General features: G+C 43.4%; 1 protein-coding gene across 2 annotated transcripts in view; it reads right to left on the reverse strand.

Moving 5' to 3' along the window:
- The window catches only part of CTNND2 (catenin delta 2), an 886,271-nt gene that overhangs the window by 93,030 nt on the left and 768,347 nt on the right, over positions 1–24,894 (reverse strand). Inside the window, exons 16-17 of one of the 2 annotated variants that reach the window (XM_074356299.1) lie at positions 13,219–13,293; positions 12,042–12,192 (exon numbers count right to left, since the gene is read on the reverse strand). In XM_074356299.1, the coding sequence (XP_074212400.1) occupies positions 12,042–12,192; positions 13,219–13,293 (226 nt within the window). The remainder of the gene's footprint in view (positions 1–12,041; positions 12,193–13,218; positions 13,294–24,894) is intronic. The other variant, XM_074356308.1, reaches the window with a different exon arrangement.

The following is a 24,894-nucleotide window of genomic DNA, read 5'->3' on the forward strand; positions in this document are numbered from 1 at the left end:
CTCCACCTTAGCCACCCAATAGAAGAAATGGGGTGTCTTTTTTTGGAGGTATGTCTTATCTACTTCAGTCAATTCTAATATTTTAACACACAATGTCTAGCATAAATAACAAATCACAAGACACGCAAAGAAGTAGGAAAATGTGGCCAAAAATTAGAAGAAATGATAGTCAATACAGGCAGATTTCACAAGTTATCCAGACATTAGAATAAGCAGACAAAGATTTTATCTGTGAATATGTATGTTAAATATCTAGTGGAGAAATGGACAACATGCATGACAAAAAATGAACAAATTCAGCAGAGAAAGGGACACTATAAGAAGAACCAAATGGAACTGTAGAACTGGAAAATACAATGTCAGAAATACAGGCTTTATATGATGGGCTTTACAGAAGACTGACCCAGGGCAGAGCCTTGAGGTGGAGTGGAAGAGAAAGAGCAAAGGGAAAGAAAGAGAAGAAAGAAAACTAGGGAAGTTTTATCTTAGAAACCAAGACACATGACTATTTCAGATGCTTCTGGACAGTTCCAGTAAGATTAGAAGAGACACCTGCCCCTACTAGGAAGCATGGAGACTCTGGAAGGGGCCTTAATACAAACTGTTTTATTGAAGAAAAAAATCAGGCAGTAGAGTTCATTTTGTGTCATTCACATTATGAAAAACACTGCATACTCCTCAACTGGAGGACTTCACGAAGACCAGGGTGGCAGATTTTGGGGTGGAAGCTCAGGAAGGGTGAGAAGGACAAAGCAACCAGGTAGGAAGCCATGAGCAGGACCTGGACCCACCACGCTTCAGGCTGAAACTGAAAAGTGAAACACACATGAAGAGTAAGGAAGTTAAGAAACTCCCTGAAGAAGTATCAGCAAGACTTCGTGATGGATTGGCCGTCTAAGGATGAAGAAAAGAAAGAAGGAAAGAAAAAAAAAAACAAAGTGTCTATCCATTTCTATCACTGGAAAAATGGGGGCAAGTGAAAACTCAGGGTTTGGGTTAATATTTGAGGAGTGAAAGAGAGGGTAACTTGAAAGTTCAACCTTTTGAGTTTCAGATAAAATGACAGAGTGCAGATGACCCTTACTGGGCTGTGCAGGTGGGAGGCCTGTCTTGGGCAGAAGTTCTAAATTGTTTCATGGCATATATAGGAAATCCTAGTACCTGTAATGTGTCCTGGGGGCTACAGATCCAGGTGTTTGCTCCCCAAGCCTTCCCGAGGGCTGAGGGCATCAGAGTTTCAGCACACGTGTGACCCATTTGTGGTACACTGTGTGGGGAACACTGGTCTAAGGAAGTGAACTGAGGCCTGTTCTCTGCGGTGTCCCCTGTGGACCTGGGACACGGTGGCACTCCATAACTATTTACTTGTGAGAGAAGCCTGTGGGTCGTCTCTCACACCCTCTATTCTAACATTTTAAGAGAAATAAGGTCACTAAATAGACATTTCTCCAAAGAAGCTATACAGATGGCCAAACACATGAAAAGATGTTCCACATCACTAATTATTAGAGAAATGCAAAGCAAAACTACAATGAGGTGTCCCCTCACACTGGTCAGAATGGCCACCATCACAAAGTCTATAAATAATTAATGCTGGAGAGGATATGGAGAAAAGGGGACCCTTCTACACTGTTGGTGGGAATGTAATTTGGTGCAGCCACCATGGAGAACAGTATGGAGGTTCCTTAAAAAACTAAAAAAAGACTTATGATCCAGCAATCCCACTCCTGGGCATATATCCAGAAAAGATGAAAACTCTAATTTGAAAAGACACATGCACCCCAATGTTCACAGCAGCACTACTTAAAATAGCCAAGACACGGAACATATGTACACACACCACTACTCAGCCATAAGAAAGAATGAAATAATGTCATTTGCAGCAACATGGATGCACCTACAGATTATCAAACTAAGTGAAGTCAATCAGAGAAAGACAACGATTATATGATATCACTTGTGTGTGGAATCTAAAAAATGATACCAATAGACTTATTTACAAAACAGAAACAGACTCACAAGACATAGAAAACAAACTTACATTTAGCAAAGGGGAAGATGGGGGAGGGATAAATTAGGAATATGGGATTATCAGACACACACGACTGTATATAAAGTAGATTAAAAAAACAGGTCCTACTGTATAGCACAGAGGACTATATTCATTATCTTGTAATAACCTATAATGGAAAAGAATCTGAAAAAATATATATAACGGAATCACTTTGCTATACACCTGAAACGAACACAATATTGTAAACCAGTTATACTTCAATGAAAAAAGTAGATTAGCAAGCCCCCCACCCCCACAAAAAAAGTAATGAGGTCACTTGAAATAGATCTGCCTCTCACACAGACACTGGGCATTATTAGTCTGTGGAGTTAATAGTCACTTCAAAAGTTTAACACTATTTTCCATTTCATAGCTGTGACTTTCCTTTCTGATGAGTAAATTAAACGATTCAGGTCTGCAAGTGAGGACCATGGGAATTTCTTATCGTTTGATCTGTCTTGCACACTGAATACCCTCTACTATTGATGCTGGAATATGAGTGACTTAATTAAAAGCAACACGTTGCACATTACCATATGCCCGCACCAGCCTGGTCTGTAGGAGCTCCAGTCCAGTGGTCTACATTAAACAAGCAGGATGAGGCACCTTAAGAAACAAGTCACTCGTCTTTTTATCATTCTACTCCAAGGCCATTATTTGACCTGACATCATTCAAAGATATAATACACAAAACTGAATAGGGAAATTTCATTTTAAATTTGGAAAAAACAGGTTTTTCTCACAGGCAGTACATTTTCAAGAATTTTCTTCATTATTAAGAGAAGAAATCTCTGAATTTCAGCTAAGCGTCTCCAAAGAACTTGTAGGACATTTTGATGAGAGGCTGCTGGGAACTGCTTGGTTCTTTGCTTCACCTCTCCTCTTTGATCCCAGTCTGGAAGGATGGACAGATGAGCTTTTTTCTTCTCAGAGCATCTCAAGAAGCAGCTTGCTGCTTCTCAAGGGATCTTACTTGTGTCATCTCACAGACTGGCACCCAAGCTCCTGGCTGCAGGCAAGGCGCCTGCTAGTGGGGCTGTACCTCCAGGTCCCCAGCTCTTCTGGGGCTTGCTGTGAACCCCCAGTTCTTCCCTGCTCTGCATTCCCTCAAAATCCAGCATAATAAATGCAATCAAGCAATTCTCCAATGAAGACATATGAGTGACCAATAGGCATATGAAAAAATGCTCAATATCACTAACTATCAGAGAAATGCAAGTCAAAACTACAATGAGGTATCACCTCACACCAGTCAGAATGGCCGTCATTCAAAACTGCACAAATGACAAATGCTGGAGAGGCTGTGGAGAAAAGGGAACCCTCCTAACTGTTGGTGGGAATGTAGTTTGGTGCAGCCATTGTGGAAAACAGTACGGGGATTCCTCAAAAGACTAGAAATAGACCTCCCCTATGACCCAGCAATCCCACTCCTGGGCATATGTCCAGAGGGAACTCTAATTCAAAAAGACACCTGCACCCCAATGTTTATAGCAGCACTATTTACCACAGCCAAGACATGGAAACAACCTAAATATCCATGGACAGATGACTGGATAAAGAAGTTGTGGTATATTTATACAATGGAATACTACTCAGCCATAAAAAAGAATAAAATAATGCCATTTGCAGCAACATGGATGGCCCTGGAGAACATCATTCTAAGTGAAGTTAAGCCAGAAGGAGAAAGAAAAACACCGTAGGAGATCACTCATATGTAGAATCTAAAAAATAAAAGGACAAATGAACTTATATATAAAACAGAAACAGACTCACAGACATAGAATACAGACTTGTGGCTGCCAGGGATAGGGGGGTGGGAAAGGAGAAACAGACAGTTTGAGATTTGCAGATACTGACAGGTATATATAAAATAGATACACAAGTTCATACTGTATAGCACAGGGAAAGATATTCAATATCTTGTAGTAGCTTATGGTGAAAAAGAATATGAAAATGAATGTATGTATGTTCATGTATGACTGAAGCATTGTGCTGTACATCAGAAATTCACACAACATTGTAAACTGACTACCCCTCAATAAAAAAAGAAAATAAATAAATAAATGCAATCAAACAAGAGGCAGAGTGGCTAAAAGAGTATTCATTTTTAAACTTTTAAGCTATTTTCTAATCCATTATTTGTACTTTTAGAAAGCAAAGATAACAATTTATTCCCACATGATTAAAACTACCCCCCACCCCACCTTTGGCAAGCGGAGAACATTACAGTTAACATGTAAAATGAATACAATTTAAAAAGCATTATCCTGCTAAAATCCTCTTCTCTATTTTTTTTTTGATACTCCAAGTCTTTCTTTTTTTAATTCTGATTTTTTATTGAAGTGTAGTTGACCTACAGTGTTAGTTTCAGGTATACAGCAAAGCAATTCAGTTATACATATACATACGTGTGTGTGTGTGTGTGTGTGTGTGTGTGTGTGTGTGTACATACATATTATTTTCAGTTCCTTTTCCATTACCTCTTTTCTATTTTAGATTCTCAAGATCTGGGGTATCTGAGAGAGCCCTTTCATTTCTTATGTCTTCTCTTCTCTAAAGCTCTTCTTCTGAAACTGTTGGAGCAGGCATCAAAGACATACCTGAATAGACCAAGTAAAGTTAGGTGTTTTCTCTTCCTCTCTTTTCTCTGAGGTCTTTAAGCAGAGGTCCTCAAATCCGAGTCAACTGGAAATTTCCTAGTCAGTTTTGCCTTTTCCGCACATGGAGGATTTCCAAGGGGCAAATCGTTAAGTCTCGTTTAAGAAAATAATTATCGGCTCTTCAACTTATTTACAACTTCCCCTTCCAAGGAATTCTTATCTGCCAGACCCAGCTGCCAACATTCCTCCACAGGTGTCTGAAGTTAATTAACGAAGAACCCACGTCTCCGCTGGGAAGGGAGGCTCTCGGGTCTGGGAGACGAGGGCTCTAAAGCAGGGACCTAATCCGAAGACACCGAGTTCTGGCCAAAGCACCCAGCTTTCCGGCTGCCTAGAATTCGGCTTGTGAAATCAAGTTATTAAAGCAAGCCAGCAAAGACTGCGCCAATAAATCACCTTGTCTGGGAAACCAGGCTTCTTTTAAAAATACTAATTGAAATTGCATGTGTTTTAATTAAAACAACAGCTGCCAAGGTCTTGAAGAAACATATTTTGAAACGCCAAGAAGGTATGTCTCTAAAGTGTTCTCAAACTTACTTTAAAAAGTGAGCCTTACACATTCCCAGAAATAAAAATACCAAGGTGGCCTCCCCAGGTTGCACTGAGGTTTCCAGGACCTCCAGTCTGGGCACAGCTGGGATTCCCCAGGGTCAAGAACATAGATACAGAAGATGCCCACGGTGCTGTGTGATGAGTGGCTTATGAGATGTCTGCCCTTCAGAATGGGGTACCCACATCCCAGGGGATTTTGCCACATGTAAGCCACCGGCAAGAGATGAGAAAATAACACAGCCTGATGGAGGCATCATATGTTTTTAGAACCCTCTGGTCTCCAGTTTTGCTAGGAGACACCGAGTGCAAAGTGATTCCGAAGACAGAGGGGATGATGGCCAGGATGCACTTCATTCCTACACCAAAGAATTTAGGCAAACTTTGAGGATTGCTCTCCTGCTGAACATTTGGAATACGGCTTCCTGGAAATGGAGACACAGGCTTAGGTATCTGTATGTTCCCCCAGAGAACACAGTCTCACAGAGAATTGGGTAGAACGTATCCCAAAGTTTGTATGATTGGTGTTGCCAAATCTAGAAGTCCATGGATACACAGCTCAGAAATTCAGCTGTGAGGTCACTAAATAAAAGAGAACAGTCAGGAGAGTAGCCTTTCCCCCTCCAGTTCTCCAAAGGAAAACACATTTCTCACCAAGTAAAGTTCTGGCACAGGGTTGGGGGGGGGAGGGGTGCCTGTCATTCCAACAACATCACCTTTTTCTTTATTCTGCCCTTATTTTCACTTAAAGACAGAACATTTTTATGTCATTCTTTAAATACAACTGGCAACCACTGTCTATAAAGAGTCATTTAAAGACGAAAGGCCAGATAAAGTCTTTCATCTGAATATTTAAAACAGATCGTGGCAAGAGAAAAAGCTAGGAAGGGAATGCCCTCCCTGTCCACCCCTTCTCCCAAGAATGAATGAAAGTGATGATCTGAAAACTGTGAGAGGGGAGAGAAATAGCATCGGATTTCCTGCTTAAATAATAATTAACTCCTGGGCAAAAAAAAACTACCCTTCTTTTGTTCGTGACTTCATGAGTGTGGGAAGGTACGAGACGTGCACTGCCAGGTGCACCTGGAGATCTGGGGCTCCCTCCTCTTCCGTCTCTCCTGGGGGACAGCTGTGCTTGGGAGCCAGCAGACTTCCCTGGGACACAGCACTTTCGGGTGCCAGAAAGAGTCGGGTTCTGTCTGGTGCTCCTTTTGAGGCTGGAGCGGGTTGAGAGGGTGTTGCTTGGGTAGAAAAGAAGCTCAGCTGTAAAGAAGGCCAGCCCGATGCCAAGAATGGGTCATATCCTACGAATGTACAAGGCACCAGTCAACGATCCTTGCAGATCATTCCAAATACGGTGACCCCACCTCCAGAAGATCACAGAGCGCCGGAAGAGGTTCACGCGTGGTAGAGAGGATGTGGCTAAAGGACTGAGATGAGCAGGGGAAGGGCCAGGTTCATGGAGCAGTGGAAGGTCCTTCATTTCAGTTTAGGTTGGGGAGTAGGGCAGCTGGGAGGGTGCTTCCAGCATCCCAGACCTGGCTCTCCTGCCAGAAAGTGTGGTGAGCAGCCGCCACCCGGGAAAGCGAAGGGAGGGTGCTCTGTGAGCTCTGCCAAAAACCTCCTGCAGGAGTACAGTGGCTCTGCCCACCCTTGGCAAATATCGGGGCACATACAGAACACATAACCATTTCCAACCCAATCCCAAACCTCTTCCAAAGTAGCAGCAGAATGAGATTAACTGGAGTCCTGGATTTCTGGCAGCATCTAAGCTATCTTTTCTTCCTGTCTTCCCTGGATGCTATGGAAAGAGGCTGAAACAGACACCCCCTCTACTCCCTTCTCCCTGTGCAGGACTCCCCAGACCTCTCCTAGATCTGTTCTCCAGCATAAATAACCCGTGTTACTCACCCATCAGAGAACAGTTCAGCACATATGTACTGCTAGGCACTGCAGGACATAAAAGTAAACAGGGTACCTGATTCCTGCCTGTTATCTCACTGAGGGAAGATGCAATACATGCACACATAAAAGTGAAAGACAACGCAAGAATAACATCACACAATGGGAATCTAAGATGCATGAAAAGATTTCTTATCAAGTAGATACTACCCTCCTCCTGAGTTCAAGGAGCAGCCTTCATCAGGAGGACCACTCTGAGCTGGGCTCTGAATGATGGGTGGGAGGTCAGTGGGTGCAGAGATGGAAGAGCCTGCCAGAGAGGGAGACAGCCTGGGCAAAGGTTTGTGAGTGGGGACCTTGGTGCAAAACCCGGTCTGGCTGAAGAATTCATCAAGAAGAGTGGCGAGAGATAAGAGACAGTTTGGTGACACCACCCAGGGTCCCTCCTGCCCAGTGTGTCTATGTGCTTTAAGTTGTTTATTTTCTTAGACTTTTGTTTGTTTGTTGGCAGAGAGGATGGGAATTTGGCAAAATAAATACCTGCCATCTTCATCAGGAGCTGTCAAGGGCTGAAATGGATGGCATTTTGGTAAACTTATTAGAGCAATACAATATTGTTTGTTCTTTTCTCTGAAGCTAATTACTACCATTAAAAAAAAAAAAAGAAAACCTTTCTGAATGATGAAATAACACTTTACTCAGAAGGATAATTAACATTTTGGGAAGGTTGCAAAGAAATGTATGGATGCGCGTGAATCTGGACCACTGCACCAGGTCGCCTAGAAGGACACGGAGATCCACCTGTGGGGCACTTACCACCTGAACGCAGAGACAAACACAGAGCAGCCCAGGTGGGAGGACAAAGAGAGGCAGAGTCCATGGCGTTTCTCTCAGTGCTACTGTCTGATCTTCATTAGAGCAGATGGGGTCAAGTAATTGCTGTTCAACAGCTTACTTGGACTTTTCCTTTACAATGTTGTCCAAGGATGAACCATCCCTTAATCACAGTTGGGGCAGCTGCCCCTCCCACCACCCCTAACTAAAAGAATGATCTAAGAAGAGCTGTATTATAAACTGGACCCCGGACCAGCAAGGGAAACAACTGGATTTCTTCTGAAATTCTGCGTGTCTGCATGCAGCTAGCAAACTGTAGTAGGAAAGTGAACTGGGTTTTTCTCACGATTTTCTTTTTTAAAACAAAGTCCTCCTCTTTAGTGTTTAATTGGCTTACTTACTGTTTTGCTGATTTGGAGTTCATTATAAGATGAGGGCCAGGCTAGAAAAAAATTAATTCAGCTATTCATTCAGCATTGAGTCCCCGGTGGGGATCAGAGGTCGTTCCAGGTACGTGACCTACATCAATAAACACACGAGACGGAACTTCCTGCCCTTAATGGGTTGGCATTCCAGTGCGTGGAGATGGACCAGAAACGAGATAAATAAGTGATACGTTATGTATCAGAGGGTGATTAGTGCTATGGAGAACAATGAAGCAGGAAAGGAGGTAGAATTTTAAGAATGTCACCAGAAAAGGTTGAACTGAGAAAGTAACACTTGAGTAAAGACCGGAAGGTAGGGGAGAACTGACCATCTGGGCATCTGGAGGAAGAGGATTCCAGGCAGAGGGAGTGGCACATTCAAAGGCCCTGGGGCAGGATTGCGGCTCACGTCATAAAGGAACCGCAGTGAACCAGTGGCCACAGAAAACTTAATGCTGGTGAGAAAGGAGGTAAGGTTGGAGAGGGAATGGAGAGCTGGATCGTATAGCACCGTGTCTGCTATGCAAAGACTTAATTTTACACTGAGGAGTGAGAAGAGATGTGCTGTGACTAAGGTTTCAACAGGACAACTCTGGCTGCTGCATTGAGAGGAGACGACACGGGGTGAGGTTAGAAGCAGGGAGTCTAGGAAAGGGCTATGGTCATAACCCACGTGAGAGATGATGGGGTTTTGGGGGACAAGGCAACGAAGATGAGAAGTGTCAGGTTCTGGGAAAATGTAGAAGGAAGACCAGATTCGTTGACGGTTTGGATAGGAGGGTGAAGAACTGCGGGAACGACGAGGTGCTTACCCCGGACCACCGCAAACACAAGTCGCCGTGGGGAAGACTGCGGAAGGACAGGGTTTGGAGGAGAAGATAAGGAACTCAGGTCCGGAGATGCCTGCTGGACGTCCAGTGGGGATGCTGGACAGACGGTCAGATGCAGAGATGTGGGAATCACAAGAGATATCTACAGAAGAGTTTCCAGAATACAGACGATCATTAACACCAGGAAACCATATGAGGTCACCAAAGCTTTGACTGAGAGTTAACCAAAGAGAAAAGTCCAAGTTTAATTTTTTTTTTCTTAATTCAAAGTCATTGCAGCCTTCTTTTCAATATACAAAGTTCTGGAGAGCATCTTCCTATAAACATCACTACTTTGATACAATATTTAAAGCAAAAGAGTGAGCAAAGGTCACATTTCCTTCCTCCTGGATAGAATAGGCGAGTGTGGTTTTGTTCAATTCTGCTTTTCTCATTCAAGAAAAAAGTTATTGATTCTGTAAAGCCCATGACGTGGATATTTTCACTCCTATTTTTAAACGGCTGGCTCCGTTTCCTGCCTGGTGACATCTGACAGTAAAGGCTTCATCTGGCATGGGCTCCAAATGCTCCTGTCCTGGAGGGAGCACAAGATAACAGGCTTCCCAGAAAGAAGAGATGCCTGGAAGCCAGAAAAGCAATCAATAGTTCCCTATTTTGTTATATTTTAATCCACCAAGAGAAATAAAACACACACACGCACAACACCTAGCAGCTTGTGCCCAGGCAGCAGCCTGATTAGCTATTGATTTTTCCTCCATTTATCGTGAAGCCATAGGATTTTATGGGAAGCCCCAGCGCCCTGCTGTCTGAGTCAACTCTGCAAGGAAAAGGAAAGCGGACAGGGAGAGGGCTAATGGCCTAGTTTAAATATACAAAAATCCACTAACAACATTTAAATTAAATTCAAACTAAGTATAAATGTAAAACTGTGAGTTTATTTCATGCCTCCTGACGTACTGCGAGGATCATTAAATGCACACAAATAACTGCATTTATTAGACACAGGTTTGAAATCTGGTCCCTGTGAATAAATAAATGGCTTGGAGACCTGCAAATGCTTTGGTTTTTACAGAAGGACAGGATGGGCGCTGTGAGATGGCAGGAGGAAGAGCGGCTGCGCCCCAGACCTCACGGCTTCGTAGCCACGCTCAGGAATTGACCGCTATCGACGCGTGAAATCTGGCCCCACGCCTGAGATTCCGACTGCCCCAGGAACGGAACCTGCCTCTTTGCCCACTCGTCCCTGCCTTCTGCAGACCCCCCAGAGGCTGCAGAGCCTGAACCACTGAAGCGGGGTCCAGCTCCTGCTGCCTGACCTCACTGACGTCCGTTACCTGCAGTCAAGCTTGCCAGCCTCCGTGCGCACTGACCAGCCACCCTACTGGAAGCGTCTCTTCCGTCCCAGTAGGACACTGGTCTGTGGCGAGGCCTGTGCCTCTCCCGGGGCAGGGCAGGTCCCTGTGGTTCATCAGTTCTCCAGGCATCAATCAACCTTGGCTTGGGTGGGCATCTTCCCCGCTACAGAGGAAGGAACCAGAAGGCTTCTCTGACCCGGGCTCCCACCATTCACTCTGCACCGGGCATGTGATGCCACTGGCTTGTTCCCAGGTCCCCTTTGGAGGTGGGGGGTGGGGGTGCTACCTGCAAAAGGTGCTCCTTCCGCTTAGACGTTCTTCCCCCCCAAACAGCCACATGGCCCATTCGCACCTCCTCCAAGTGTTTGCTCAAATGCTACCCTCCCAACAATTCCCATCGCGACCTTCACTTCTGACTTAAAATCGTAACACCTTATGCTAAGTGAAGGAAGCCAGACAAAACGGTTCACACAGTATATGATTCCACTTGTATGAAATGTCCAGAATAGGAAAGTCCATGGAACCAAAAGCAGACTGGTGGCTGCTGGGCGCTGGGGGAGGGGGCAATGTGGGTGACTACAGGGCTTTCCTTAGGGTGACGGAAATGTTCTGGAACTTGACATGGGTGATGGCTGTGCAACATTACAAAAATACTAAATGCCACCAAAACAGTGTATTTAAAAATGGTTAATTTTATGTTATGTGAATTTCACCTCAATGGGAAAAAAATCACAGCCTCCCCAAATACAGGCTGCCTAACCAGCTCATTTCCCCCACAGAACGTTTCCAACACACCAGGGGATCCACGTGTGTATTTTGCTGGTTGTACATCTCCCCTCTCCAGAGTGTAAACTCCACGAGGGCAAGGCTCCCTGTCTGCTCTGCTCACTGGTGTCATCTCTGGGCCCAGAACAGGCCTGGAACGAAGTAGGTCATAGACAAACATCTGTTCCATAAACAGACAATGCACGATCTCTTTAATACTTTATCCATAAAAGATCTTCCCTGTTTCTTGAGTATCAAACCAAAGGGAGATGATTCTTTAAGAAATAGGATTAAGGATCCAGGATTGTCTAATCCAAAGTAAATTTTAAAACAGAGAGGGGAAGGAAAGTGGCACATATCCCGTTCGCAACGTGGAAAACAAACAAGCTGCCTGACGGGGACCTAGAGGATCAGGACAACGGTGCCCAGTGCTGAGCACCGTGCTCGTTTTTAATTTGCAAGGATTAGAAATGTCAACAAACATCGCATTTCCCTCTAAATTCTAACAGATGAGTCAGCGCCTTGGATTCACGCTAGACGAACTAGGAAAACAAGGCTCTCACACGTGCACTGATTCTGCAGGTGCCTCCCTGCTCTGCAGGCGGATTCAACCACAGGAAATACTTTCATTTAAACGTGGAGACGCGGGGAGCGGGGGGAGAACGTACCGATGAGCTCCTTATTCCTGACGTCCAAGGCCATGTTCCGGAGAGCCGTGGCCACGGCACACACCACGCGGTCATTATCTATACGGAGCAGCTCCACAAGGATGGGCAGGCCTTTCTCTTTCCGGACAGCAGCTCGGATATATACTGACCACTGCAAAGAGAGGGAAGGCCAACACCTTAGCAGCTGATGCGGGAACACGCAACGAGCGAACCGCACGGGCGGGCTGTCAGACGTCTGTCCGCGGGAGCCAAGACGCTTGAGTTATCAAGACCTCGTTGTCGGATGGGTTCAGTGGGTTAGACGTGTATTTAAACATTTTAACTTTATTTCTGCCTTCAACACAGGATAAAGGTTTCAGGGTTGATCGGTTAAGCGCATTTCACTTCTCCGATGCCAGCATTCTTGGTCCACGCATTGGAAAGCCATTTGTGTGATGATTATAGTTGATACTTTAAGATACGGAGGTTTGGGACGGGAAGAACTGGTTACTTACATTAAAAGGAATTTTTTTTAAAAATCCTGGAAAAAGTAGAAAACGATAAAAGGTAGAATCTTGGTGATTTTTTTTAAAAAGAGACTTATATTTCGGGGGGCGGGGACAGTGATGAGTTGCCAAAAGTACTGTCGGTAAGTTGTTGGCTGAGGAGTTCAGAGGAAATGAGTCATAATGTGGGCGGGGCGAGGAGATAAATATGACTTTGGAAATCAAGAGTGAAAAGTTTTTAAAATTTGAAATGTATTATACGCAGGGCCATCACTCGATGTCTGCTTTAGAAAGCAAGCAGTTTGGTTTGGGGCTGGCGGTTGCTGGCCTTGGGAGAACACACCTCACGCTTCCTGCGGAAATGGACCTGCAGTACCAGGCTGAGAGCGCATCCGGGCTCATTTACCGGGATGCAGGCAGGCTCAGATTTTCCAGGCACTTGCACACACGCTTTACTCTCTGGTACAGTGCTCCAGGGAAGAGTGTGCACCATAACAGTCAACCAGTACGAGGGTCTGAGCTGTTGCAATTTCATGTATGATCTAAGAAAATTAAATTCATAACACGAGGTTCTGGATTCTGTGGCAGAGTCCTCCTGGGGACCAGCAAAGGTGGAGCGAGTCCCCAGCCCTCCCCCCAGGTTCCCTCCCCCCTTCCCCCATTGGGACAGGCACCCCAGAGCTGGCTCTCACCTGTGGCAGGCAGGGAGCCCCCTCTGGCAGTGAACGTAGGGCATACGCCATGCCTGCCACATCCTCAGCCCAGCCCTGCACGAAATATGAGATTAAGAAAACACACAACTTCATCCCGTCCTACGTACGAAGTCACATTCACATAGTTTCACACCATCAGCTCGCACCATATGCCTTTTCTTCTGCCCCCCACTCGGTGCCTTAAGCTCTACGAAGCCTGAGGGGGAGGGGAAGCAGAGGGAACTCATGAGAGCATCTCTTGATGGCAATGAACTATTTCACTGCCCCAATCTCAGGGAGCAAAGAAAGGGATGGTCAGAAAGTCTGAGACGTGGAAAGACCTCGAGGTTTGGAAGCTGCTTATTGAAATTCGGCTGTCTCAATGGGACACCATTTTCTGAGGGAGGTAGGGGCTTCAGGAAGACAGTTCTAAACCTCTGTCACGTCCACTGGAAATTTCACTGGCAACCTGACGTGCTGAGACAGGATTTTCATCTACCTCCTCCACTACTTGTGAACCTCTGGTCTCCAGTGCCCAGAAGAGACTAGACACTTGCGCTCCTGCAGCCCATTCATTGTCGGGGTTCTTCCCTAAATCTAAAGAGGGAAGCTAGAAAAAGAAGAAAGTGGAAATTGGAGTGTGGGGTCAACGTTCACATACTGTAAGAGGAACATCAGTGATACATTCTCACACTGGGGAACATTCTGGACCTTTTGAGAGACCAGAGGGGATGTTCTTGGGAACTCGGACAGGCTGAAGCGTGGGCCCAGAGATGACCTCCTTCCTGGAACCGCCTCATCCCAGACCCCAGGTGCTGGCTTGTACAGCAGTGATCTCTTCTAATTACCAAATTCCTGGGAGAGCAACATTATTATCCTACCGTATAGATGAGGTGTCACCTGTGCCCCGGCCCCCAGTCCTCTGACCCTGCCTGCTTTCTGTGATGCTGACAAGATCTCCTCCTCTGCCGTCATCTCCTTCTCTCTTGTCTCAACCTCTGTGCTCTGTCTCCCAGAAACTGCCTTGCCCTCCCCTGCATCCTTCCACACATGGACTGAGGAGAACCTGCCCATGTCTGAAATGAAGCAAGAAGAGTAGGCTTTCGTGTAGGTTTTCCTCCTTACAAGCCTAGCTATTTTTACCCCTCCATGTTGGATGGAAAGATGATTTGAGGTTTGGAAAATGAGGAGAATCCTGCTTTGCTGAGAACTGATTTGAGAGGAACAAAAAATGGCTATGCACGGCCAAAAACACGTAGGAGTTGAAGACACACCTTTCTGGTATGAGTGAATGGCCAACAGTGATGCGTTCTGCCTGAGCGGAAAGCGAATACCAGATGATGGGTTTGATCTTGTTACTGATGCATCCAGAATAACCTTTATTCTGAAACTTCTAGCTGTGGGTGTTTGTGTGCGTATGGAAATCCCCAATATGAGCTCAGTATATGACAATTCAGAATAAATTATTTACATTTCATTCAGAAGACGTGGCAAGTTTCCAACGTTTCCTTGACACGCAAGGATATACAATAGTGATGCTTCTCAAGTGGCAGCCGAGCAGTCTTGGAGTCGGTTTCGTGTGACTTACACGTGAACCTGTGCGTAACCCAGCAACAAAGAGTAAAAAGCAGCACAGAGGCTGAAAGAGAGAAAAGCATGACCCAGACAAAGGTGTCTGGGAAATGGGGACTGTGTCCAGGTGCACTCAACACAGGAGTGCGAGGCTCACGTGGAGCTGTTCCCACTGAGACGTGAGTTGCCGTGGAGACCACCGCACCCCCTGGGGAGATCAGCAAAGTCTATGAGTCGCCAAGAGTTCTGTAACTGAAACAAAAGTAGAAGTACTTCTGGCATAAAAGTAGATGAAGAAGAGAGAAAAGCGTACCTGAACTCATCGTGCTTGAGGTGGAAATCTTTGGACACAACTTGACTTTGTGCAAATGGAATGAGAGCACTGTGTACTGAGCCCACCAGTGAGGAGGGAAGGGACAAGCGGGTGTGGACCAGGATGGCTTTAAGAAGAAAGGTCCATGAGCTGAAGATAGGATGCTTCATAATTCAGAAGGAGGAGAAGGAAGAGAAGGAAGAGGAATAGAAGTGGGGGAGGAGGATGACAAAGAAGAGACGGAAGAGGAGGAGGAGGAAGGGGAGGAGGAGGATCTGGTCCAGGAGGAAACAGTACAGAAACATAACTCAAATTGTTCCTGGTGAGATGTTTTCCCAGTGAGGACCTCAGGAGAGTTAAGAGACCTCAAAATAACCTCAGCTAAAATACACCTAACACTTCAAGCAAATGTCAGGTGCTGCTCTAATTTCACTATCTGTTCTAACTCATTTAGTCCATGTCTCAGTCCTATTGAGGGGTACTACTGTTACTCCCATTTTACAGATGAGAAAAGGGAGGTGCACTAAGGTTGCACAGCCTGCAGACACTTAACCAGGCCTTGAACCCAGGGAGCAGTGTCTCAGAGTTGGTGTGGTCGGCCATTATTCTCATATGCCTCTCAGAAAGGCAGTGTAAGCTATGACAATCTCCACTCACAGTGGATCTAAGCCCTTACAAATTCACCAGTTCATCTGGGTGTAACAATTCATGCGTTTAGTCTTCCAGTAAGCCCTGGGGCACTCCTCTAGCCTCCTGAGTTAAAGACCTTTCTAGTTCTGGACATTTCAATTTGGTCTTGGGAATAATTTGTCAGGACGTAGTAGACCTGAGGTAAGAAGTCTGGAAAGGATGGCTTCTATTTGCATGTGACGAGACAACAATTCAAAACAATAAATGCTATTCCTTTTCCTCCTTGTCCATGGCTCTTCCTGGAGAGAGGCTCCACCACTTCCAAGGAAGGGATGTCAGGATGGGACAGATAAGAAAGCAGCAGACGTTCAGTGTTTAGGGCTGGAAGGTACAGACGCAGGTGAAAGATGGGAGATACTGGAAAGGGGATGAAAACAGACAGAAGACAATATGCCTCCTCCTCTGAGTCCACACACAGCCTCCAAGCAGGGGAGAGAAGCGATCCAGGCTGGAGAAGAAGCAGGAGATGTGTGAGCATGTGGGGGGCTGCCACCCGAAGTGCCCCTGCACACGTCCTCCTCTGTGTGTGAAGGGATGATGATAGAAATCCCCCTGGAAGATAGAAGAGCAGAGAGTTGACAGAAGCTCCACTGCCCTCCCTGGACACCAGCACTGGCTGCGCAAGACTCAGAAGTGCCCTGCACCGTCATGGAGTGGGGGCCACACGGTGGGAAGTCATGGCAACACGACTTGCTGGGCAGAAGAGGATTCCTGTGGCCCCAGTGTGGCACGGGGTAGCCCCTGAGTGTTTCTGTGGTCTTGAGTGTGTGGGCTGTGTGAGTTAGCCAGGAAAAAGGCTAAGGACCCAGAGTGGCAGGAGGGTTCATTGGCCAGGTAGTTGGGACCCATCAGAATGGCGAGTGTGGACCATGCCTGCCCAGGTTAAGGAGAGGATGTGGCTGTATCTCACCAGAGCTCAACAGTGAGGAAGGCAAGTGTAGATCAGGAGAGCACCTTGGACCAGAAATGGTCCAATCACCAATTGCCCTATTCCAGATGGGAACCCAGCGGGATGAGGAGGCTTGTCCTGGGCAAGAGGCAGCAGAGGAGAGAAATGATTCCAGACAGAAATGAACTCCCAGTCTCCATCCCCTGGAGGGATGTGCCTGTAAGACGGCCAAATTTAGCACCAACCACCGGGGGCAGGAGAAGATGATGGCTGACCAATATAAATGTGGCCAACTTTTAAGCCTTGAGGGACTGGGAAATAGCTGAATTTGTCTGAGTTCGCTGGGAAGTGTTTATATGATTTTTTTTTCTTCTTTTTCTTTTTTGCATCAGGCAAAACAAGGGCTCCAAGATGACTTGCAACAGAGGATATTTCTGGTTATGGATCTGCTCTGTTTTCTGCTTCCTGCTGGTGAGTGATGACTAGCTTTGGAAGTCACATCTTGAAGATGGCAGAACAGTTGTTAGCCTGGGTGAATTAAGTCATGGAGGGGAGCTTCCTTCCTCACACACCTGATATAGTTATCTGCTGTATCAGAGAAAATAGCTTCTACCTCCCATCTCCTCTGAGCCCTTGCGTATTTGGGGGTCTTTTTGTTGTAGCAGCTAGCATTCCTCTAAATAATGAGATATGTTAGTGCGTTAAAGTGAACTCTGATCACTGACTCCCAGAAGTAAGGTTTTAACTAGTGATCTTGGAAGTAGGCTTCCTTATCCCTAATCTCTTCCTTGTAAAAGTGCCCCCTAGGACACCTTTGTGCCTTGTGTGTATATATATATATATATATATATATTCTCATGTATATACTCCTAGTATAGCATTTATTGTGTTTTTTTTAATTTTTTATTTACATGTTTATTATACTGGAAGGTACCTGAGGGCAGTTACCAACTCATATTCATCTCTATGTCAACTGTCTTCTAATTTCTGGCTCACAGCTGGAGATTAAAAACGCTTAACTGGTGAAAGAAAATGTCAGGTTGGTTTCTAGTACCAAGTGCATATTATTTAAGAACAACGTTCGCCACTGAAAGAAACGATATATAAAGGATCAAAGCCACTGCAATGAAAGATAGGACCAGCAAATTCTAACCACTTCCACAAAAGTGCAGTCAGGGTCTGAAGTGGCCACACATTTCTTTGGTCATTTTTCCATAGCCAAACTCATCCCTTAATTCTGTGGTCCCTGTGTGTTGGGACAGAACCTTTGTGCAGGGCTTATGAGTATTTGCTCGTCTTCAGGGCTGGAAGAACAGAATACTGAGTGGCATGTCCTGGGCCACCACAGCTCTGATCATGTTGGGACAATTAAACTGAAGTTTCGATGTCAGAATTTCTCTGTGACCTACTGCTCAGGCAATTAACCGTGCTAGTTTCCAGGCTAGCCCACGTCTTAAACTGGGCTCAGAAAGGACTTTTTTTCTACAGATAGTTTTACAGCTGTTCTAGGTATCCTGGAGAGAATCCTGTAAAACAGGTTGTACTGCTAGACACCACAGCAAAGTCAACTTTATACATGATTGGGTCCAACAGGTTTAAAGATGCTGCCTCATTGTCTTCTCACTGGCATTGTTGCTGCTGAAAAATCAGCTGTCATCCTTAACTTTATATGGAACTTGTCTTTCTTCTCTGGTTGTTTTTAAGATTTTCTCTTTATTACTAATTTTGAGCTATTTGATTGTGCAGCACTTATGTGTAGTTTCTTCATATTTCTTTTGCTTGGGGTTCCTTGAGCTGCTTGGATCTGTGAGTTTGCAGTTTTCATTAAACTTGAAAAATCTGAAACCATTTGGAAAATTTTCAACCATTATTTCTTCAAATATGTTTTTTTTTTTTTCTTGTTATCTTTCTCTTTTCTCTCTCCTCTCCTTTGGGGATTCTAATTGTACATGTATCAGGCCACTTGGGGGTCACTGATGATCTGCAGTTTTTTCCTTCCTTTTTTTAAAAAAATCTCTCTGAGTTTCATTTTGTATAGTTTCCATTGCCACCTTTAAATTCATTAATCTTTTCTTCAGCAATGTCTACCCTGCTGTTAATCCCATTCCATATGTTTTTCATTTGACATTTTATTTTCAAATCTAGAAATTTTATTTGTTTTTAAGTATATTTTCCACGTTTCTAATGAACTTTTTGAACACATGGAATACAGTTACAATAACTGCTTGTCTTCCCTCTTTGTTGATTCTGAATTGGTTTTGAATGATTGATTTTTCTCATGAATCACATTTTCCTGTGCATTTGCTTGTAGGATTATTTCAATTGGATGCCAGACATTCTTCATTTTAATGCGTAGAGTGATGGGTATTTTCATATCCCTATAGGTATTTTTAAATTTTGTTCGAGGATGCAGTTAATTTACTTGGAAACTGTTGATCCTTCTGGGTCTTACTTTTAAGACTGGATAGGAAAGATTAGTGCATATTTATTCCAGGGCTAATTACACCTCAGTGCTGAGGCAAGACCCTGCTGAGTACTCTACCCAGTGATCCATGAATGATGAAGTTTTCTTATCTGGCTCTTGGGAATGTACACTATGCCCATCCCTGTGTGAGTGCCAAGTTTCATTTAGTCTAATAATTTTGGGAGGTTTTTTTTTTGGCCTTGAGTATTTCCTTCACATGCAAGCAGTGAGAGTTCTCTGCTGAGTATTTGAGGGGGATCTACTGCAGATTTCTAAGGTTCTGTGTGTGGCTTTCTGTTCTCTGAAGCTCTGTCCTGTGAGCTTTAATCACCTTGGTCTCCCCAGATTCCCAGGTCCATCTCCTTAGCTCAGAGAGTTGTTTTTTTTTTTTTTTTTTAAAAGAACCTCCTTGGTTCCTAATCCTGGGTTTTTAGGAACCTGCTGGGTTCCTAATCCTTGTGCCGTGGTCTGGAAACTCTCAAGGCAGTGAGCTGGGACAGTCATAGAGCTCACCATGCTTATTTCCTGTTTCTCAGAAATCACTGTTCTTCTTTGAATAATGCTTAGTGTTTTAAAAACCATTGTTTCGTGTATTTCTCGGGTGTGTTGCTGCTGTTGTCATTGCTACTTAAAGGGTCCTGGTACTCCGTCTTGGCTGGAAGTGGACATCCCTCAGGTTTAGCTGTTTCTACAATTTCAGAATATAATTCTGTAACTTAGGGCTCTGTTATTCAATGACAATGATGGAAATAATGCCAAACTATCCAAAAATGGGCTTACTCTCATGTCAGTTTGGGTGCACATGACAGTTGTAAGGCAGGGGCAGCCCTAGCTATCAGTCCTGCTTATTAGGGTCTTACAGGAACCACTGAGTATTGTGTGATTAGAACCAGTGACCTGGTTGTGACCTGCTCCTCTCCACCTCCTCCTGAGGCCAGGCCCATCCTCGCCTGGTCTCAAGCTGGTCATCATGTCCGACAGAGTGTACTGACTCCAGGAGCCTGCTGATCGGGCAGAGTCCTCAGATAACCTCTGCGTTTATTCTGGCCCAATTTCTACCCCATTAGGCGTGCTGCTTCATGTCCTATTTTCATCATCATCTTTCAAAACTTTGTTTCTTTGCCTTTAAAACTTATACTTTATATCACACTGTTAACTAGGACAGAGATCTTTGTCTCAGATGTTAAAACATGATTTTTACTTTTATTTGCTTCATTCCACTAATCTGCCCTGGTCCATTTTTACACGCTACACTAATTGCTAACCTACACTAAATTCAATGCCCTTCTCTTCTCAAGGCTGTTGTCCCTGTCCCTGGGGGCAAGTCTCAGATTTCCCAGTTCTCTTATTTTTTATTCATTGGGGCCACATGGCCAGAGATTCTGTTTCTGTCTTCACTAAATTTATATTGCTATCATGTTGCTTCATTAAATATTAACAGATTAATATCCAAGTATCTCTTTACTCTATCTCACTCTAACATAAATGGGTAAATAATAGACTCTCTGAGAATAGTCACATTTTAGGGAGAAAACTGACTATACAAAGATATTTAAAATGATGGCTTAATAGCAAGTATAGATTTATTTCTAAGATAGTTCAAATCCTGGGTTTTCACACGTTCAATTACAATAAAAATAACCCATAAATGGGAGTTGAAAGGGCATTCATTTCCATTTTGGAAATTTTCAAACTGCTATATCCAACTGTTTTAATATTCTGTGACTAACAAAATCATTGTACTGTTAATGAGAAAAAGGTAACTGAAGTCCATGTTAGCTATGAAAAACATTTCACTTTGCTTCTCCCATTATGTTTTCTGATGCTCATAAACCAAGTAATGAGTGTTTTAAAGTTTAAAAAGTGTTTAGGGCCATTATGATGATCTAGTTTGCTAGGCAATTTGTCACAGAATAAGAGTGTGCATGATCTTCTCATAAAGAGAAGTTATTGTTTGAAATGATGAGGTCTATAAAAAGCTCTCTCCATGCAAAATTCTGGTGTTTTACCTTCACATTTCTGCTTTTGTTTGGGTCATAAAAGTTAAGGACACTTAAAAATGCCACTAAATTTCAACAGTTGCTATAAAAACACATTCTTTGGACTCTAGCTTTCAGATGATGACACTGTTCTCATGAAATTCGATGCCGCTGTGTGTCCTAAGTAAATCTTTTGATTACTTTTTTCTCCTTAAATCATGGTTTTTTAGAGTAAGGATTTCTTTGCTTGGTTTTGGTACAAGTTATTTGCAATGTTTAAAAAAATTATAACTATTTATCAGTGTTTGGCTTAATGACATTCCTTTCAAAACTCACTCCTATAGATTATCTATCTTCCCTTCCCACATGTTCTGTTACCTTTTAATATGGTAGTTAATAAATTTTACAAAAGATGATGATAATGTGATTGGCCTTTATGCATGCTTGTGCATTTGTGTTTTCATAAGAAAACTCTTACATAAGTATATATATTTATAACTATGCACAAATATGCCGTAACAGCTCTCTGCCCTGCCTGAGGGCAATTCCTTTTGTCTAGAGTTATCAGGAAAGCCAGTGCTTCTTGTAAATAAGGTTGACATCCTGCGAGTCAAAATTCTACTGTAACTATTGGGACAAAAGTCTTTCTAAAATGCTTTCTGTCTTCTGAAATTACTAGTAATAATTTAGTATTTTCTTGATGACAGAAGGTTAGCATTATGAGCGTCAGTTATTAGAACATACGAAATAGCCGAAACACTGAATGGCCTCCGATATCTTTTCTTTCTCGCATCCCTGTATCTCCTTTCTCCGACTCTTCTATCTTTTCACTTTGCCATCTATTCTCCCTTCTTACGGCAGATCTGTGGGCCTGCCTACAAGAGTAACTCCTTGCATTCTGTAATTTGTTGCCCGAAATTCGACGTGGACTGGGAAATCTGATGGTTACGCTTTGTCTAGAATACAGAAGAGCTTTTGTGATGTTGATGTCAGCCGCTGCAGACCTTCTACCTCTTTCACAGTAGTCTCTACTCTATTAGTAGTAGAAAAATTTACCAAATCAATGTTTCTAGATATATGGGGGTGATTATACACTGAGGATAACTGTGCTGAACTAATGTTCAGTTTTCTGCACTGAAAACAGTCAGCAAGATGTTACTGCTAGAAAATACTGAGAATTTTTAATCAGACTTCTTCCATAATAACCCAAAACAAGAGAGAATTTTTGAATATCAAAATAGTATAAATCAGTATAAAATAGTATAAATTATAAATTCATTGTTGAATTACTCCAAACCCCTAAGGACCCAGACATATCTCAGCAGCTCTCCCAGCTGACCTGGTTACCTTGACACAAAGCCTGTGTCTTTAATGACTAATATGAAGAGAAAGTTCGACTTTGCAGAACTGTAGAACTGGGCAAGGTCATCAAAATCTGCAGTGTGCAAAGCATTGATGAGTCTGGAAACTGAAAAGGAAACAGATCTCCCACAACCCCTTTCTATCAATTTTATCTTCTGTTGACTACATATTCCAATCTGAGTCAGAGCCAAATAAAGAATCATAAAACATGACCATTGGAATATGGCCTGGTCATAACAAGCACTATAAATTGCTTAATGACAGATAGATCATATAGATATAAAAGACTGTTATCTGCAAGAGAGGCCCCTGGACATAGACACTACCAGTTCAGTGTTCATGGTTCATAGTTAAATGCTCTTATTTGAGCACTATTGCTCAGCCAAGCATAGTGCTGAGCGGTGGCGTACAAAGAAATAAATGGAACTTGGTTTCTGCCCTCAGAGGCCTTACAGTGCAGATTCTTTTTACATTCCTAGTGACTCAACAAGAATTCACATGAATAAGTGAATAATTGTGACACTGATCCTTGAATGTGGTATTGAGATGTGATGCACACTTGATACATACATGTCTTCTTTCTTTGGTTGCTTTTGAGATTTTTCTCTTTACTACTGATGTTGAGGAATTTGATTATAATGTACCTTGGTATAATTTTTTTCATGTTTCTGGTACAGAGTTTCTTGAGTTGCTTAGATGTGTGAGTTTGTGGTTTTCATCACATTTGGAAAGTTTTCAACCATTATTTCTTGAAATAGGTTTTTCTCATCTCTTCCTCCTTTTTCTCTCGTCTTGTTTGGGGACTCCATTTACACACACAACAGGCCACCTGAAGCTCAATGATGCACTGTTACTTTTTTTTTCTTTTTTTCTCTGTGTTTCATTTTGTATAGTTTCCAGCTGCTGTCTTTCAGTTCACTAATCTTTTCTTTCGTGATGTCTAATCTGTTAATCCCATTCCTTGGGGGTATTTTTCATTTCAGACATTGTATTTTAAACTCTAGAATTTTTATTTGTGTCTTTATAAATTTTCCATGTTTCTAATTATCTTTTTGAAGATATGGAATATAGAGTTTAACTTTTAAAGCAAAAGTTGAAGTCTTACATTCAAAATCTTCTATACCTCAAAGACATTTTTCTATTTTTAAATTGTTCTAATAGGAACTTAAATATTTCTCAAGGAAAATAATAATTTGTTAAAAACAATAAAAAGATGGCAAACTTGTTTTGCCACCATCTAGATGGCTTTGCACCTCAAGTCAGACTCAGGACTGAAACCCAGAGCCTACCTTCCCATCCCCTTCTACTTGGTCCTCCAAGGCCAGGGAGCTGGGTGGGGACTTGCAGCATCTTAATACTGTTGGGTATATACCGTGACAACCCCTTGGCCCATGACATCCTGCTCCCATCTTTGCATCCAGTGTTGTCTCTGATCTGTATGATGTGGGGTGAAGCAGTCATGATCTTCTCTGTTTAAAGATGACACATCTGAGACACACTGAAGGGCTATAATTTTCCCACAAAGCTTAGAAAAGTTAGAGTCAAGGTTTGAATTGTGATCTGAGTCAAAGCCTCCTAACTTTAGAAGGAGGTTAATTCTAAGGGCTAGTTCAAGAAAGTGATTTCTGTTACTATCTCTTTCCTAGTTCTGTCAGGCTATAATCTAGGATTCTGCCTGGGAAGATTCTACTTTTGAAGCTCTTCTCTGGTCAAAAGCATGAGACAAACTCACTTCAGGCCCAGCCCAATGTGAATTCTTAAGGCACAACATTAGTGATGTCTCATGGGTAGTGAGGGAAAGGGATAATTACGTTCATTCCTAAGACTCTCAAGAGAAGGGATGGGCCTGCCATGCGTGAGTAAGTAGCCAGCTCCTGGGAAGTAATGTCAGGGGCTGGGCCCCAAGGGCTGGGATGTCACACTCACCAAAGAAGTGAAGACTGTAGCAATGGAAGGAAGATGGCAGAGGGAGAGAGAAGTGACAAGGGGCAGATACTGAAAGGTATAAAGGAAGGGAGGGTATTGTTACACGGCAGTACTGCCCCCAGTATGTGTGGTACCCATGGTACTGAGCTTCTGAGAATTATCTGTAGCTTTGTGTCTATACTGCTATCATTCTGAAGAAAATGAATGTTATAGAGTGATTTATGAATATCTCAAACCTCAAGCATTGATATGATATGAATGAGAAATGGCAAGCAGAGGTCCAAACTCCCTCTCAATATTTCCCCCACATGCCTGCATTCTTCTAAGAGGTTGCACTCTCTTATGCGATAAGGGATATTAGTTTATGTAACTCTTAGTGATCAAACTCAAGACTTCTTTGCTATCATGAATCCCTTTCCATCCAGAAACATGGCTATGGAAATTTTCGATGAGAACCAATCAGGAACAGTGTGTGTTTATA

The sequence above is a fragment of the Camelus bactrianus genome, chromosome 3 (genome assembly GCF_048773025.1).
Source record: "Camelus bactrianus isolate YW-2024 breed Bactrian camel chromosome 3, ASM4877302v1, whole genome shotgun sequence".
Taxonomy (NCBI): Eukaryota; Metazoa; Chordata; class Mammalia; order Artiodactyla; family Camelidae; genus Camelus; species Camelus bactrianus.